Source organism: Trachinotus anak, unplaced genomic scaffold (genome assembly GCF_046630095.1).
Source record: "Trachinotus anak isolate AG129_WGS33_773 ecotype Australia unplaced genomic scaffold, CSIRO_AGI_Tana_v1 ptg000007l, whole genome shotgun sequence".
NCBI classification, from domain to species: domain Eukaryota; kingdom Metazoa; phylum Chordata; class Actinopteri; order Carangiformes; family Carangidae; genus Trachinotus; species Trachinotus anak.
The window spans coordinates 3,016,655-3,033,782 of NW_027273858.1; the positions used below are offsets into that span (position 1 = coordinate 3,016,655).

At 38.1% G+C, this 17,128-nt stretch overlaps 1 protein-coding gene across 3 annotated transcripts; it reads right to left on the bottom strand.

The window, feature by feature from the left end:
• Nucleotides 1-211: 211 nt before the first annotated feature.
• Nucleotides 212-5,616, bottom strand: LOC139622570 (solute carrier family 22 member 7-like). Of its 3 annotated transcripts, none has more exons than XM_071479945.1 (11): nt 5,527-5,616; nt 5,037-5,421; nt 3,961-4,064; nt 3,575-3,729; nt 3,254-3,422; nt 2,232-2,355; nt 2,002-2,111; nt 1,656-1,870; nt 1,361-1,469; nt 805-1,011; nt 212-488 (listed from the first exon to the last, which is right to left on the bottom strand). In XM_071479945.1, the coding sequence occupies exons 2-11, from the start codon at nt 5,418-5,420 to the stop codon at nt 404-406; spliced, it is 1,662 nt and encodes a 553-aa protein (XP_071336046.1). In that variant the 5' UTR covers nt 5,421; nt 5,527-5,616; the 3' UTR covers nt 212-403. The 3 variants fall into 3 exon arrangements, with proteins under 3 accessions (XP_071336046.1, XP_071336044.1, XP_071336045.1); XM_071479943.1 differs by having other exon boundaries at nt 5,037-5,443; nt 5,527-5,593; XM_071479944.1 differs by having other exon boundaries at nt 5,037-5,574.
• Nucleotides 5,617-17,128: the final 11,512 nt, after the last annotated feature.

The following is a 17,128-nucleotide window of genomic DNA, read 5'->3' on the forward strand; positions in this document are numbered from 1 at the left end:
TTTTCTCAATCACAAGGCTTTGAATATCCAGAAGGACTGACATATTGGTTAACAGTGATAATTTCTCTTATATCTAATTAAATTAATGGTAGTAAATAACACATGTGCTTACAGTGTCAATCTAGTTTATGTAAAATTTACCAATATTAAATCATATTATTCCATTACAGTGTAGTTTTTATCAGATCAAATCAAATAAATTGTTAATGAGCCAGTGACAGATGCTATTTATTCAGTTTGTATATGAAATGTTTACAAATGACACAAATAAAAAATAAAATGTTTTAACAAACATGATAACAGAAGGCTCACTTTAACTGTTTACACTGACAAAAGGTAGTAAGGTTGTGGTGGTTTAGAATGATGCATATGAGCAATAAAAGTCCTTGCTCTACTCATCTCATCACTGCTGTTGTGGGTCTGTTGTGGTCTTTGATTCAGGGAAAACACCTGAAGTCTCCACAGAGTTAGAGGAGGTGTCCTTTTTTCTGGAATGAAACAAAATAATAAAGAAATTAGAACAACTTGGTGGCACATGTGTTCATTCCAGTCAATTCACTAATCCCATGAAGATTAAGTTAATTGTGGGGTGACAGTGTTTCATTGTTTGTTTTTTTTTAATATATTGTATTATATGATGTTTACTAGAAAAAGTCAGGATGAGTTTCTCAGTTTGAAAATCAGAGGCCCAAGATCAGTCACAGTGTTCGATGCTGCTTCTCGCTGTCGTTCTCAACACTACCACCAGATGGTGCCAAACTAGTGACAAAGACATTATCAAAGTCTACACATTTGTTTACCAACCTCGGCTTTTCAATGTCGTCAATCGTCTCTGGCAGCCTCACGTTCTGTGTCTCAGGAAGCAGCAGAGCCACCAGGCCGGATACGGTGGCCACGGAGCAGATGATGATCTGAGGGAGAGGAATCCACACGTCCTCCAGCAGCAGGATGAGAGGAGCCACCGACACCCCCAGTCGACTCATGAAGCTGGTGTAGCCCAAACCATTTTGTCTGGTGAGAGAGAAAGAAAATCATAGGGCTTAACCTGGTGAATTAGTTCTGTATAGACATTGTGTTAGCTAACCCTCACTCTAAGTGTTCTGCAGGTAGGAGAGGCTCAGGACTTCTACTGCACCAATCATCAACATCTTTTTTAGAGAATTCAAAGACTCATATCAGTGGACCTCTCTCAGACCCTTTGGGAGGGAGTCGATCCTTTAACTTCATCTAAAAGTCCAGTAAGGCAAACAACATGACGAGCTGGAGGTGTAAAGTACAATCATAACTGATGTGAATGATGAGAAATATCATCACATGAGGTCCTGTCGGTGTAGCTCTGTACATGCAGACAGCGACTGACCTGACGACTGTGGGGTAAAGCTCTGTTGTGTAGAGGAAGATAGTCGTGAAGGACGCTTCTGATAGGCCTTTTCCAAGAATAGCAACAACAGCACGCACATGCCACTGACCTATAGACGGCAAGTACAGCATGCAGTGAGTCCTCCATATATATGCAGCTCAAAGTGATTTACAACAGGAGGTATTAAGAACAAAACGATGCACGCTTGACAAAACATCCACTTATAATTCACAGTATCGCAGATATATCAGAAATCCTTGTGTGTGTGTGCTTGAGTCTTTTCTGTGAAAGGTACCTTTAGGGATGAAGATGTTTATGGCGATGCAGATTCCTGTCAGTAACAGCGTTCCTGCTTGACACTTCCTGCGTCCAATGATGTTGAGAAAGCAGTAGATCATCAGCTTGGCAGGTACTTCAATGGCTGCGTAGATGAAGTGTGTGAGGTACATGTTCAAACCAAATCCGCTGATGTTCAGGCTGATGCCATAATACGTGGAGGCAACTCCGTACCTGCAGAGAACAATGAACAACAAATCATTTAAAACACAGATATTCTAAAGGATTTAATCATTACTTTTGGGGTTATGAACCATGGTAATTCATAATTCTATGATATTGATATTTTCTGAGGTGACACCCACCACACAATCCCAGTCAGCAGCGTTAACTGTCTCATCCTCGGGGTCTTGATCAGGTCCAGGTACGTGTAGTTTCTGTCCTGCTTCTCCAGCATTTCTATGTTGGAGAGTGTCTGTACAGAGGCAGAGTAAGAAATGTTAAGATATACATTTAAAAAGGATAATAAAGTCACATAAAAGTTTCAATTGTACCAGCTTTAAACAAAGTCATTTACCTTTAAGCTGACACCTACCTCCAGTTTTAATTTATCTGACAGTTTTTGCCTTTTGTTGAACTTTGCACATTTGTCGAGGTAAAACTGAGCTCTTTCCACTTTACCGTTCGCTAAAAGCCATCGAGCAGATTCAGGAATCCACCTGCAATTACATTCAAGTAATTAATAATGAGTGGACACATGAATTAGCACATAATTGAAATTAATGTTTAATTTAATCACTAATTACTTTAATAGAAATCCAATTTAACTATTAACCAACTATTAACCTTTTAACCTATTTTTTAACCTATGACATGCCTCATTTTTATTAACATTAGGACACATTACATTCACATATACATAATCATTTTGAAGGACGAAGTCAAATCTTTTCACATTAAATTATATTTAAAAGGGAGGTCTACATGATGAAATGTTCGCTCACAGTTCCTTATCTGGAAAACATATGCAAATGTAATATATGTACATATATTGAATTTTCATATGTGAAATATATGGACATATCAAATAAAAATATATATGTTCATATGTGTAAAAAAATGTATGAACACCATTAGAAATTGGAACAATTTTGTATATTGACATATATGTCTTGCCTTAAACAAATATTCTTATATTGTAATATGTTGTAAACATCCAGCCTAAAGCCCGTCAATATATATTGATATTATATATGTAAATACAAAAGATAGACATGTTTATTAAAATTAAATGGGAGAATATACAAGCAAAATACAACATAGAATTTTTATACATATGTTGTTTTAAGAAACTTACATGTATAAATTAAATATATATATATGAAAAAGAAATATGGTCAAAACATATGATATATTATTAAAGTTTATACATATTTATTACATATGTACATATACAAATTTTACTGTGGTTATTTCATATAAACTTACATCTTCATATATCCAGAGGATGTATATATCTGATAATAATATCCCATCATAGGCGATATATATAGCAACATCACTCTTGATATAGGGACATGTATGACGTATATTACATCCCTGTATGGGTGCACTTACCTCCATGTCAAAACTGCCAAAAGCAGGGGGGCTGTAACAGTCATGATCAGCGTCCGCCAGTCATTCACCAGGAAGGCAAACCCAGCCAGCAGCATGTTACCTACAGACCAAGCCAGGCTGCCAATCACACCGATAAATGACCTATGACCTGTGTCGACCCACTCGATGCCTGAAATGTGGAGAAAACGACAAAATAAATGGAAAATAATGATTTAAATGTCAGATGCGCAAGTCTGAGCTTTAAAGCTGCAATAAGATGTGAACACGCCACCTGACATTGCATCATCTTTTAAGTATAATATGGTGAATTTGTTAGCTTACTGAGAACAATTGAATTGATGCTGATTCCCGTCAGTCCAAAGCCAGTGAGAAATCTCAGCACTGCGAACAGAACATAGGAGTTTGCAAAAGCACTGGAGAAGCCAAACACAATCGCCATGATGTATGAGGCCAGGAGAGTGTTTTTCCTCCCATACCTGAAAAAAAAAATTTAAACACAGGAATGGAAATTTGTCTGTCTATGAAATTTGACTCCTGCAAAGTATTCTAAACGTGATTCTAAATAAAAAAAATATTCAAAAAATTCAAATTACACATGTCAAAATTCACATAAAACTGTGATGTATACAAAGTTTTGACCATTGACGTTTGATTTTTATGTCATAATGAAAATCTTACAAACAATAAGAACGTTTTGATTCACGTACTTATCACAGAGGAATCCAAAAGCTATGGCTCCCATCATCACTCCAAAGAAGAAGATTGTACCTGTGGTTTTTGTCAGGCTTTTTCTACCACACACAAGGTCCCACTGAAAAAAAACAAATCACAGAGAAAAGGTAACTCAATAATCGATTTAGGTCCCAGATTAATCCTGTGGTGGCCAAAAGGTGCCAAACACAAAATTTCATAAACAGAAAAAAACATATTAGTTGCGGTTCACGTGATATACTTTTTTTACCCAGCTGTATTTAACTAAGACAAAGATTTAAGCCCTTTTGGGACAAAATAAATACAATTATAAAAAAAAGTATGAGCTATGCCAATTCAAACTTCTGTGCTTTAATGTATCTTGGGAACAGTTTGAGGGGCACACTAAGAATTTTCTTGTAACGAGCACAGAAGCACAAACAGTGTTGAAGGAGCAATGGTTTGATCTTGTTCGGGAAATTAACCCAGTGTAAAAAAAAATGACCTTCCTTTTGAGAAAACAGAAGAGATTTTATCATTTTATATTTATGTGATTTACCCGAATCAAGTTACAGAACAAGTAACTGATCATTACACATTACTGGTTTCAAATCTGAGGACTCAATAAAAACATTTGAAACAAAATAAATTATGTTGCATGTGGGATTGTGTGATTGTGAGGGCATACCGTATGTAAATATAGTTTTGGGGTATATTAGCGAAAACCATTTGATGAAGCCATGATTTCAGTTTTAAGTTAAGGTCCAGTTATGAAGCACTGATGATAAATTTAGTTGGGTTTTCTGTCATCTTCTGTCTTACATCTTTCCTTCCCTACATCTTTTTTACTTTTATTGAATAAAGCCTTTGTTATTCTTGTGTAAAGGCCTGTTACTCCCTGAGATTTAAATTCATTTACCCCCTAAACTTAACAATTATTTAACAATATATCACATTATAAATGCAGTAAAACTGTTAATGTTCTGGCGGAAGAGTTCATCTAATGTGAAGATGTTTTTTTTTCAGTGAGATGTACAAATGTTATAACCACACACAACATTTAATCCTGATATTAAAAAGTCAGTGGCTGTACCTCTGTTGCCAGGGTGGAAGTGAAGGTGGAGTTGTCGTAAACCCATCCACTGGGACACTGAAGTGTGGGCCGCTCAGTGCTGCTGTCAGAGCTGTTGGATAAGAGCTGGAACTGAGGCTCTGCAAACATCTCACAGGATTGTGGGTCCCCATCTTCTCGTAGGGGAACGCTGACAGTCAGTCTTTGTTGATAAGTTAAATTACTGAAGAGTCCTCCGTCATCCAAGGTGCTGACATCACAGTGGTGAGGAGGCACCGCGGCGATGAAGTTGTTCAGTAAGAAGTGACAGGGGAGAACTATCCGAGGGGTGCAGAGCAGGACGAGAATGACGATTTGGAAAGGCCCAAAACCGTCGATTTCTTCCAGAATGTTCTCGAACTTCATCCTAAAGAGCAGATTTAAATTTGCTTTATGTGGACATAAATAAAACACGGAATAAAGCAAGTTTGGACCAATTATCAATGACATTAAAACAAGCTGAATAACTCACCTGTGTAGCTGCACAATTAGAAACTGCTCTCTGCAGAGTTCTCTCTGTGTTTTCTGTTGCTGAATATAGGCTCTTATAGCCCATCACCCGTCCAATCTCAACATCACCTTTGGACATTGTAAAGCTGTAAAATATTACAAGCTGCAAGTTAAGAAGATTACACATTACTACATATTGAACAGGCACAGCAGCAGCTGTTGAGGTAGAAAAGTGCCCCCTCAACGCACAAAGACAAACATCTTCACCCTCTTTTGCACATATTTGTTTTCAGGATCATTAAGACTTGAAATACTCCCAGTGTCATCTAATTCAGAAAACCCCAACATTACAAAACTGAGGGAATAAAATACTTGTATGGAATAAACAAAAACCTTATTAAAAGTGACAGTCTTAAAGGAAATTCATTCGAAACGTTTCTTCCCTGAAACCTTTTTTTCTGGGAAAATTGCAAAACATATCATCTGCTTTGCAGATGCCACCACCCCAGAGATGTAGGCAATGTGTTTTCTCAATCACAGAACAGCTGTCTCCTTGGAGTTTGTGCATTTTTATCTTTTTGTGCTGATGTGTTTTATGTTATGATGGTCATAGCCAAGGAATTAAGATATTTCAAGTGTTAATAATAATAAGTTTATTTATAAAGCACTTTTCATACATAGAATGCAGCTCAAAGTACTTTACATTAAAAACAAAAGCAAGCAGACTAAACATTTAAACACACAATTTAAGAGTTTCAATCTAACCTGTTTCCCAGTTGTAATAATGAGCTGTCTATGGAAAATTTCAGTCTATTAGAAGATAAGTCTAAAAATTATTAAACAGTTAAACACTGCAAACCACACGGAAAACAATGAGCATCACAGAGTCATAATGATAAAGGTTTTTTTTAACCATTATTATATTTTCACTGGAAAGAAAGTTACACATTTCAATGAGAGCACTGATGACTTTTGTTAAACAGCTTCAGCTCAGAGTTAAAGTGTTAAAGAAGGAAAACATTAGTAGAGTCCTTGGTTCTCCATACGTCTCCTGCAAGATGCTTGGACAGGGGCCCGGGGCAGGGGCCCGGGGCAGGGGCCCAGGGCAGCAGCGTAAAGAACTGATTGCTTGAGTTTTGAACCCTAAAAAAGGAAAATATTAACCAAAAGACAACACTGCTCTTCTGATATGTGACTGAAACACTGTGAAGATTTAACTGAATGAAAGACATTGCTTTTGCAAAGGGGAATGTGTGGCAGAGAAGCTGCTTCTCAACTGTGACTAATCCCAAATAAAAAGATGGCTGCATGATAAACAAATAAAAATGAAGGTGTGTTTTTTTTTTTTTTTCTATGTTTTTAAGTTTCAGTTTCAATTTAAATGTTGATTGAAAGTTAATTCTTGCTCTTGCAAACAGCAGGTGACAAAATAAGCTAAGGTTGTGTAGGTAATGCTAATGAGAACATGAGAACAAATGAGAACATGCAGACTAAAACGACACGGGTAATTATGGTGACGGTGGGTAGTCATGTTCTCCTCTGAGATCTATTTTTATTATAATTCCCTGTGCGAGAGCAAATCCAGTTCTGAAAATATATTATTGAATTATTAAATTGTTTTTTCCTGTGTCCTCAGATAAAACTGCTTCAGGAGAAGCTGTTGTTTATGAACCTTCAAAACCCAAACTCTAAAACCTCAAAAAGCTGTTAATTTACAAATATCAGCATTGACTGGTTAAGTCTTAACTTAATAAAGTTTATAAATGAATAAAATTCAGACACTGTATAACTTGATTTATCATTTTTTCAGTCATCAATTGCTCATCCATCACAGATGTGATCAGGAAAAGCTACTGCACTACATGTTTATGTCCACAAGATGGTGATGTAGCTTCATCTTTAAGAAGGAAGATAAACTCAGCTTTAAATGAGAGCATTCAGAGACTAGCTGGTCTAACAGAGGAGCAGTTAGAATGATTCTCTTCCACACTGAAGGGGACGTCATGATTATGATTTCATGATCTCAGATTGATATGTGTTTATTTCAAGAACAAAGTCAGTCAGCAGAAAGGCTTGCAAATTTGAGGTAAAGCTCCACAACAGGAAAATTGAGGGAGAAATAGTATAAAGGCACCAGCACAAGACGAAATGTGAAAGAAGAAAAAGCTTTTTTTATTGAACTTTCACTGACATTAAATCCCTGGAGCCTTACCTGAACTTTAAAACCATAACAGACACATACTTCACTCTGAGCTGAAGCACAGAAGTCAATGAAAACACAAACTATTTAACTTTCACTGAGCTCACCTGCTGTGAAAACATATTTTAGTTTGTCGTAAGCTGTCTGGCAGTTTAGATTTATTATAGTAACGCTTTAAAAACAAGACAAATTTGTAATAAAGTACTTGACACAAGAGGAGAAAGTATTCAGATAAAGACAATTAAATTTAAACAAATACATACAACAGGCTGATGCTTTCTACAAAAACTGGAGCCGCAGTAATAAAGGAGGATGTCCGATCAGAGGGATAATTGATCATCATTCTGAAGAACAGAATTAAACTGTGAGATGAACCTCAGGGAACAGTCAGTGTGTACACGGCCCAAGCCTCAGTCTGTTTCACACCTCATTTATTCAGGAAGTCACAGTGAGAGTAGGGTCACTTTGTAAAAGACATAACAAGATGAAGAAAAGTAGCCACACAAACACATAGGTTTTAATCTTCAGTTCATTTCATTAGTGCCTTGGTTTTGAAGTAAATACCTCCACTGTGTAGTAAAGTGCACAGTAAACCAGTCTCAACCAGCCCAGTGTTGGTGTGCGCTGACCTGTGATGTAATGTGCTGCCAGCTGCATCAGCTGTTCATAAGATGATTAAATACATTTATAATGTTAATCAAACAAGAGGCAAGATTTGTGTGAAGTGGCATTAAATTACACAAATTACACAACATCATGCGAATAAAAACCTTAGACTTATTGGACTGAGGGTAATTGTCTTTTGATTCTAAACTATATACATGTGTGAATATAACAAAGTAAATTACCTTAAGAACGGACTGGCAGGTACGATGAATAGTTTGCCACCTTGAAACTATTAATTTTAGATTTGCTACATTAAAGCTTGTGATGCTGTGGTACACTGTTGCTTGTTCGCGTGATTGGACAACGCTACACAAAATCTTTTCTAGCTAAGACATTCCTCAAGGTGTGAATAGTGCAAACCAATTTAGTGAATTAAATTACAGTCCTGGTGTCACTGAATGTTCATGTTAGTTATTTACATTAAAAAAGAAAGGCCTTATTCACATGCCAGCACCTTCTAGATAACCATCTCTCTTTGTTGCATAACTCTCAGTGTTGTGTACATACCCATAACACATGTACATAGACATATACACAAACACACACACACACACACACACACACACACATGCTTGTTTTACTATATTAGTGGGGATCCTTCATTGACATAATGCATTCACTAGGCCTTTGCCCTAACCATAAAACCAAGTCTTAACCTTTGAACAGCCCTTTAAACTCATGACATCCAGCAATCTGGCTGTCAGACCCAACAAGTATAGTGGGCTCCCACACACACACACACACGCACACAGAAGAGGGAAAACATTCTCATGAGAAAGCTGATGTTTACCGTCCGGAAGCTATACAGCCTCCTCTGTTTGTGGCTTTCACTTATACTCACACTGAAGGATGAAACGCCGTCTCTGCCATCTGTCTGTGCGCTTCCCCTCCACACAGGAAGTGCTCTCGGGGTCGTCGAGGGGTTAGAAAAGGCAGACAGACACAAGGTCAAAGGACCGCTGCTCAGATCAGAAAATGACGGCTGCCAGGGGTCAGGAGCGTCTGACAGGATTTAGCTGCACAGTGACGAGCCTGATGTATACAATAAAACATTTCATCCTGCCTTCATGACTCACTTTGATTAGTTTAAGTCTGAAACAATTCGTCGATACAGAGAAGCCAACACCAGCTCTCAGCAACGATGATTAGTCATTTATTTAGCTTTGGGCCCTGGGGAACTCTGGACATTTTATTTTTATTATATTCTGACATTTCATCAAGTAAAATAATTCATAGATTACTCAATACACAACAAATCCACTGATAATGAAAATGATTATTAGCTGCAACAATTCACAGCAAAAAAAGCCAAACGTTTCCCGCAGGAGTTTGTGGAGACCAAAAGAAAAAAACAAAACAGATCTAAAAGAATGAAAAACAGATTATTGGAAATTAATCATATCAAGACAAGTTTTCTTCATGTACCACCTTTCACCAACAGGGATGTTCAAGGTGCTCTGCATTAGAAATAAAAGGCATTTCAGAGAAACATGCTTCATGTTTTTTTGCGGCTTCCATGTGACCAACACATCAGTTGCTGCAGGTTGAAGTGAACAGAAACTCGAAATCTTCAAAAATACATCATTATTTTTGATTTCTTGTTTTCACACTAGTATTCTCATTGCATCTTTTACACAAATTGCTGCAGATTAAAGGGTTTTTACAACAATATGTAAAGTCATTTTACCTTTTAAAAGTAAGTAAAAGGAGAAAAAGAGCCACATTCAAACATTTTAAGAGAAAAGGCTAAATGACTGGAAACATTGCAATTAAAAAAAGAATAAAATAGGATTTAAAAGACAGGCCAGAGTGAAATAATTTAATGAAATGTAATTTGTAATTTGCCTTTTCTCTGTTATGATCCTGAAAACGTGAATTACAAACTCTGAAATTATTATTCAAGGATCTTAGCCATGTCTAATTACTATAACTTTTTACAACCTATTCTTGCCTTTATGGGACACAAGCACCATGTCGAACCTTTACAGGCTGCAGTACCATAAATAAGCTGCATGAATACGAGCATGTTTCGTATTGTACATGTCATTGTCTCCTATTTAGGACCATTTGTTTGAGAACATTTCTGTCCCACACTTATTCAGCACTTACATAACTGAGGAACAGGAACAGAAAAATAAACTTTTTCCCTCGGTCTCCGTACCAGTAATTTCATTATTTGGAGAGAATTTGTATATTTGAAATCTGTGGAGGAAGTCCTATCCTCTTTATATGCAGTGTTTCTTGTTTATTGATAGAGAGTAATCACTGACCTTCTCTCCACCTTGTCCTGTCAAAGGGCTTATTTTTGGTCCCCTTCCTCATCAGCCAAACTGAGCTCTGAAGGGGTCAAACAGTGAAGATGATTGAGTAATGATTGCATAAGCTCTTTGTCTTCATGCAGAACAATTGCTGAAAACACAATTCTGGGCAGGGAAGGCTCAATTTGGCCAAGCACTGTATTTCTGAATGACTTCCCACAGAAAAACAAAGGCTGAAAACAGACACGGGACTATCAGTTTGTCAATAATTATATGATGTAAGATTTCCATTGTGTTATTGTATTGCAGCAGAGCCAGTGTAGCCTGGTTCCAGTGTAGCCAACATCTCAGATTTTGTTGAGGGGTTCATAAACGTCGGGTGTTTTTCTCATGAATAGAGAAACAACCAAACCAATCAGAGGCTTTGTCAGACATAAAGGTGAAACATGCTTCTCCATCTGCACGAAAGGGAACAGAATCACTTTTCAGAATCATTATCCATTAAGAAGTGAGACTGTCCCACAGTATTAGCAGACACAGGCTAAAGATGGCAGCTTTCCATGGTCACTAACATGCACTGACTAGCTATATTAGCTCTGCCAGTGTCACAGACCCAAGCAGAAGAGAAGGGGCCCCAGAAATAAGCCCTGTTGAACCCCTGTTCCCATGGTGCCCACAGATCCTTTTCATTTGAAGCTGATGTAGTGAGGTGTTGGGTTTAACTTTTTATAGCTTGTCATGCTCTCACCATATTCATATATACGAAGAGGTGTTTTAATATTTTGTCTACTCTCATTGATATAAACAGACTGTCAATACGCATTAAAAAAAAAAACGTATAAATTTCAAAACAAAACAAAACAAAACAAAAAATCTTTAAATATTGCAAAAATGTTTTTGTGCTTGGCAGAGGTGGAAAAGTTGGTCAATCACGTACATGTCATAGAGCAAGGGAAACAGATTTGGTGAATAAATCATAATGTTAATGAGGCATGTGACCTAAATGTCTACTGAAGAGACAGAAAATACAGGCAGCAGAAAAACAACATCAGATCTGTGTGGGAGTTAAGGAAACTGTTACTTTCCTTAATGCATGAAACCAACATAAACACCTTATTTTCATCGTGTCTACTTCTTGGTTTTTCTCCATTTTATTGATGTTCTTTTAGTTGTTTCTTCTTGTTGTGCCCTCTTCTGCAATGAGAATTAGTGCCACCAGCTGCTGAACCAGCCCAACAACAAAAATCATGAGGATTCCTCCTCTGGGGACTGTGAATCTGTTTCCCTGCGTTGTGTTGGATGGATGGCTGTGGTCCGTTCAGACTGCCTCCTCGGCTCAATCACTTTCACGCCAGTCACATAAAAATAAAAAATGAGGTATCATATAAAATTCCCTACTGGATGATAAATGACATCACAGCACGCCAGGCCTTTTTTGCCTAATTAACTCAGCTGGTCTATTTTATTCTTCTATTTTCATTTTATTTATTTGCACAAAGTTAAAAGAATACAACATAAAACAAGATAGGTAACAATAGGACAGTGCAGGGAGAGGCAAAAAGCCACAATGGGCTTATTTTTTAGGCCTCCACCTTATATTACAGTTTAATAAAAAAATAAAATTAAATAAAAAAAAACACAAAATAACGTGAAAAAATTAATAAAAATAATAATGACTAACAACAATAATATATGTAAAAAAAAAACGGAAAATATAAGGGTGTGTGTAGATGTGTGTACGTGTTCGTGTCCATTAGTAACTCATTAGCAGTAATAACAATAATAGTGAAAATAACAATAAAATACCAACATAGACAATACATTACAAAACAGCAGTTAAAAGACCTTTTAAACATTTTTTAAAACAATTTGAAAGTTATATTCTTTGTTGCAGCAGTGAGGGTCAGTGACAGTATAAGTTCTGTTAAATAAGATCTAATGCTCTGTTTTCATGGCGATGCATGATACTAGTTGTTACATGTAGAGCTCAGGAGTTGATGTGATAATTAGTCTACATCCACACTACTACGTTTTCATCATAGACTGTAAATATAAAATTGTTTTTGTCAATGCTAACACACCTGAAAAGTTTACGTCACCATTCACGCGCACTGAGCATGCGCGAACCGGCGTTAACAGGAAGCAGATCGTCTGCTCTCAGGTGTGTTCAGCGGATTAGTGGCAGAAAATACCACGGACGAGGAAAACGAAGGCAGTTATCGCGTTAACAACACGGTCACTTGTCATTCATGTTTTCACTGCTGGTTGTCGCGGCTGATAAGAGCCAATCAGGGAGCGACCAGGTGTGGCCACGTCATCGTTCCCGCAGGTCTCCGTCCTCACCTGTCGAGACGACAACACAACCCGGAGTTTTCAAACCTCCAACGAGGCTCGAAACTCCTGGAGTAGTGTGAGTGTTGCGAAGACTAGCGCGAGAAATCAGTGAACACCGTAACATGGTGAGGTAAACCGGAAGTCTAGGCCGGTCATGTGACCTTCTACCTGTGGGCACAGGCGCCATGTTGGTGTTCGTTCATGTTCAAGCTCTGACCCCTTGTGGTTGTTGGGTAGCACTGCATTCAACTGACGATATTGATACTGAACTGATATCCAGTGTTAAATTCTATTGTGATGAAATTATCATTATTATTATTATTATTATTTCCTGTTACAGATATCACAGACCACACACACATCCAGTGTAGCTGCCATATTAACAACTCTTCACGCATGTTTGGAATAAATATAGTCACCTGTAGTCATCCCAACTGCTGTCCACAGGTATATTAAGATAAATATCTCTTTCTTTCTCTCTCATATGCTGAAGTCCAAACAGAAGTAGTCTCTGATTCCAACATGGGAAACTGGATGTTTGTTTACAGCGAGATCTGAGCTGCGTCAGGGGGTCAGTCCCAGTAGGTCCAGCTCAGTGTCTTGGGATTGGACCAGAATATAAACAAACTGTCCCTGGATCAGCTTATTGGACAATTTTCTTGAGGCATGCTCAGGTCCCAGAGGACAGGCAGACATATGCGTGGACAGACAAGGCAGAGGGTTGGACAGCGGACCACAGCAGAGGAGTATTTTTGTGCTCCTATCTCTCAGATGGCTGTGTGGTATTTCTCAGGAGGAAATAGCAGGTGTTTTATAGTTCAGTACCATGCCAAATTTGGAAGCACACTATTGTCTAAAAGTTGTTATGCTGTAGGTCCTCCACGTAAACATCAGTGATTTGAATCATCAGTCAAGAAGACCCTGAGTCAACTCCCTTCTTTGTCAGTCGAATGTGTGTGGATACAGTTGCTGATGAGGATAGATAGATAAATATGTGGAGTCTGAGACAGTGTCTCCTTCCTTGCATGCATGAGGTTTGTGTGTCTGTGTGTGTGTGTGTGTGTGGATGAAGCAGTTTCACATCATGTATCCCAACTGATCAGAGACTCATAATGTCCATGTTATAAATTATAATAATAGTCCAAATGATTAGATTTACTGTTGATGCGTACTGTACAGGAAGACTTGAGAGGTTCAGTCTTGTGTGGTACATTTCAATTTAATCAAGAGCACGCAGAGTATAATGTCGCTTCATAATGTTTGCAGTATAGAGGTCTGCACGCTACGTGTGCATCAGCTGTCAAAATTAAAGATAAGTAATAAGGTATGTGCTGGCATAGAAGCTGGAAGTCTGTGAGATTTCAGAAGGTTTTGGTGCAGCAGGACTTGTTCTGCAGCAGACACTGGATGAAAGCTCGTCTTGGAAACCTGAAACAAGAGGAAGCTGGTTGGCCTGAGTCGCCGGTTCCTCCCATTTGACTCCCCACCTGAAGGAAACAAAAGGCTCCGAATCAGCTGGAACAAAGGGATGCAGTGTGTGTGTGTGTGTGTGTGTGTGTGGGTGTGTATGGGTGTGTGTGGGTGTTGTTTACCTGCATTTCTCTCTGAACGTCCCCCATTCATGTGTTTGTGTGCCCATGAAGTTTGGGTTCCTGTCTTCCTGCAGAGGAAGGAAAACAATTTCACACAAAAAACCCACAAAAAAGATGAGTGTGTTTTTGTATTTTGGCAGACCAACAGACAGATTAGCAGGACCTTTGTTGGCACAACACTTCACAACACCCTGTGCCAGCAATTTCCCAAAACTCCCATTGCTTTCAGTATTGAGATCTGGCTTCATCAGAAGTGATGAAGGGCCTTATTCTATTATTATTCTTTATCTTTCAATCCATTATAATTTGGAGAAAACACTTTCACTTTCCAGCCAAGTACATCTTTGCCCCAAGTCATGTTATGAATAAATGGTGACTGTGCATTGTTTTGGTGGTTTGGCGGCTTTCTTCTTAAATGGTTGGAGAAAAGGAGCTTTTAATTGCTTGATTGATGAACAGCTCAAGGAAATCAGATGTGCATCTCTTCACACACCTTTTTGTACTGATTCCTAAGGTGTTATCTGACACTGTCCTGTAAAAAAGGAGCCCATAGGTCGTCTGTGCAGCAGGTTATTACGACCCATAGTTATGTTTTGTTGCTAGGCGACATCTAGTGGTTGCAGGAATTATGACGGGAGCAAAGTGTGGTGACGTAGTTTATAGAGCGACAAAGTCCAAGTCAGGAGGAGGTTGGGGTGGATGGATGGGTCAACAAAACACAGGAACATGACACAGCAGAGCGGTGTTCGATTCCCATGTGGAAGTAGCAGTTTATGTTGTTTCTATTATCCATGACTGTTTGACAAAGTTAACCACGTTGTTATTATTGTAACCGTGACAACAAAGATCGTCTCATGTTGAGGGAGTACTTATTTTAACCCAAATCACCATCTTTTGCTGAACCCAACCAACCCATAACTGTGTATCAGAGGGTTGAAGACTGGCTAGTTCAGCCCAGTAAATCAGTGAATACACCAATGTAGCAGTTGATCCTGATTTCTTTCTTCTGCCTCTTCCCCCTCCTACTCCTGCAAAACACCAGAGGCTCACAAAGCCAGAGTCTATAGTCGTAACCTTTTTCTCAGACATAACACAAGCATTAGATGTACAGACTGCTGATTTATTCTAATGTAAGAGCAGAACCTTTGTGCACATTGGCCCTCAGCCATCAGCTGTAGTCTGTCCAGTGCAACTTGGAGTTAAAGTTGAACAGAAGTTTGACCAGTCTGCTTCTGTCTGTGCAGGTTAGTTGAGCTCATTTTTGTGTCAGGGGCATTAACAAATGGCTAAAACTTGAAAATACCTCTAAACCTGTTAAAACATGGATTATAAATTATCCAAATTTGTTAAAGCTTTGTGTTTTGCTTGTTTTTGTAGGTCATCCTCAATCCAAGTCATGTCCTGAAAGCATCAGAATCACCAGCACCGGAGTGTGAGACATAAGGTAGGAGACACTGAGTGTGTTTCTGTCTTTCTGTGCCAGTTTTGACCTATTTATGCCAAAATGTCTGCTCAAATCAATATGAGGATGTGCGTCACAATCCAAAACAAAAACATTAAGCACAATAACAAAGGTGGAGTTAAAGCTTTGAAACGTGTTTTCCATACAGCAGGGAAGTCGACCAGACTCTCATCAAAAAGCTTTTCAGTCACTGGCAAACATTTGTAATGTGGAGGAAAATGTAGGTTTTTTTCTTTGCAAACAACAATGCCCTGATTCATACAGTGTTACCGAAGGTTGCAAAGAGGATTTGATCCATTCATACGTCAGATACTGAGAAGTTTAATACCTTTTACGTGTTATACTGTATCATGAGAAGAGCAATAGCAGCACCTGAAAAGCTCTGTCATGTTGAAACCTGACCTCAAACATCAGGCCCAGACTCCTCTGAAGTCCATTTTTTCCCAAAATGTTCATTTTTAAATGTAATAAAATATAATAAAATAATGAAGTTTACTAATGGGTCAGAGGTCAACAGCTAGCCTATGATTTGCAGGTCAAATGGTTGCATATAAAAGCTGAATTGCATTTTTTATTCCTTGGTAAATGAAGCCTAAAGATTCTTGGTCGTCCAGGTCATGGTCATCCAACAGTTGAATCAAGGGCAATTGGACATGATTGTAGATATGTTGTGGTTGCTTTGCAAGTAACTAGATAACAGTTCAGTGGCTGAGGGAAGAAATGTTTTTCTCTTTAGTGTAGCACAGGAAAAATATGAAGTCTTATAAAATGGAAATACTCAAAGTGCCAGTATTTTTAACTGTACTCAAGTGCACTCAAGTGCATGTGAGTAAATGTGTTTATTTTACTTTATTTTACTTTTCACTGAGCTATTGGTAACTAAAAGTGATTCAGTTGATTGTGATGACTCCAGTTTTTATGGCTGTTCTGTAGTTGTTGGCTTTGGAATGAATATAAATGGAGAAAAACAGTAACACACATGATTTAATCTCTGTACCTGTGTGGACCCTCAAGTCTTGAACCTGAATCAAAGTGCTCTCAATCTCGATGTCTAAACCTGAAAGTGGGCATACACACACACATAGACACACAGAAAGAGCTAAACAAAACAA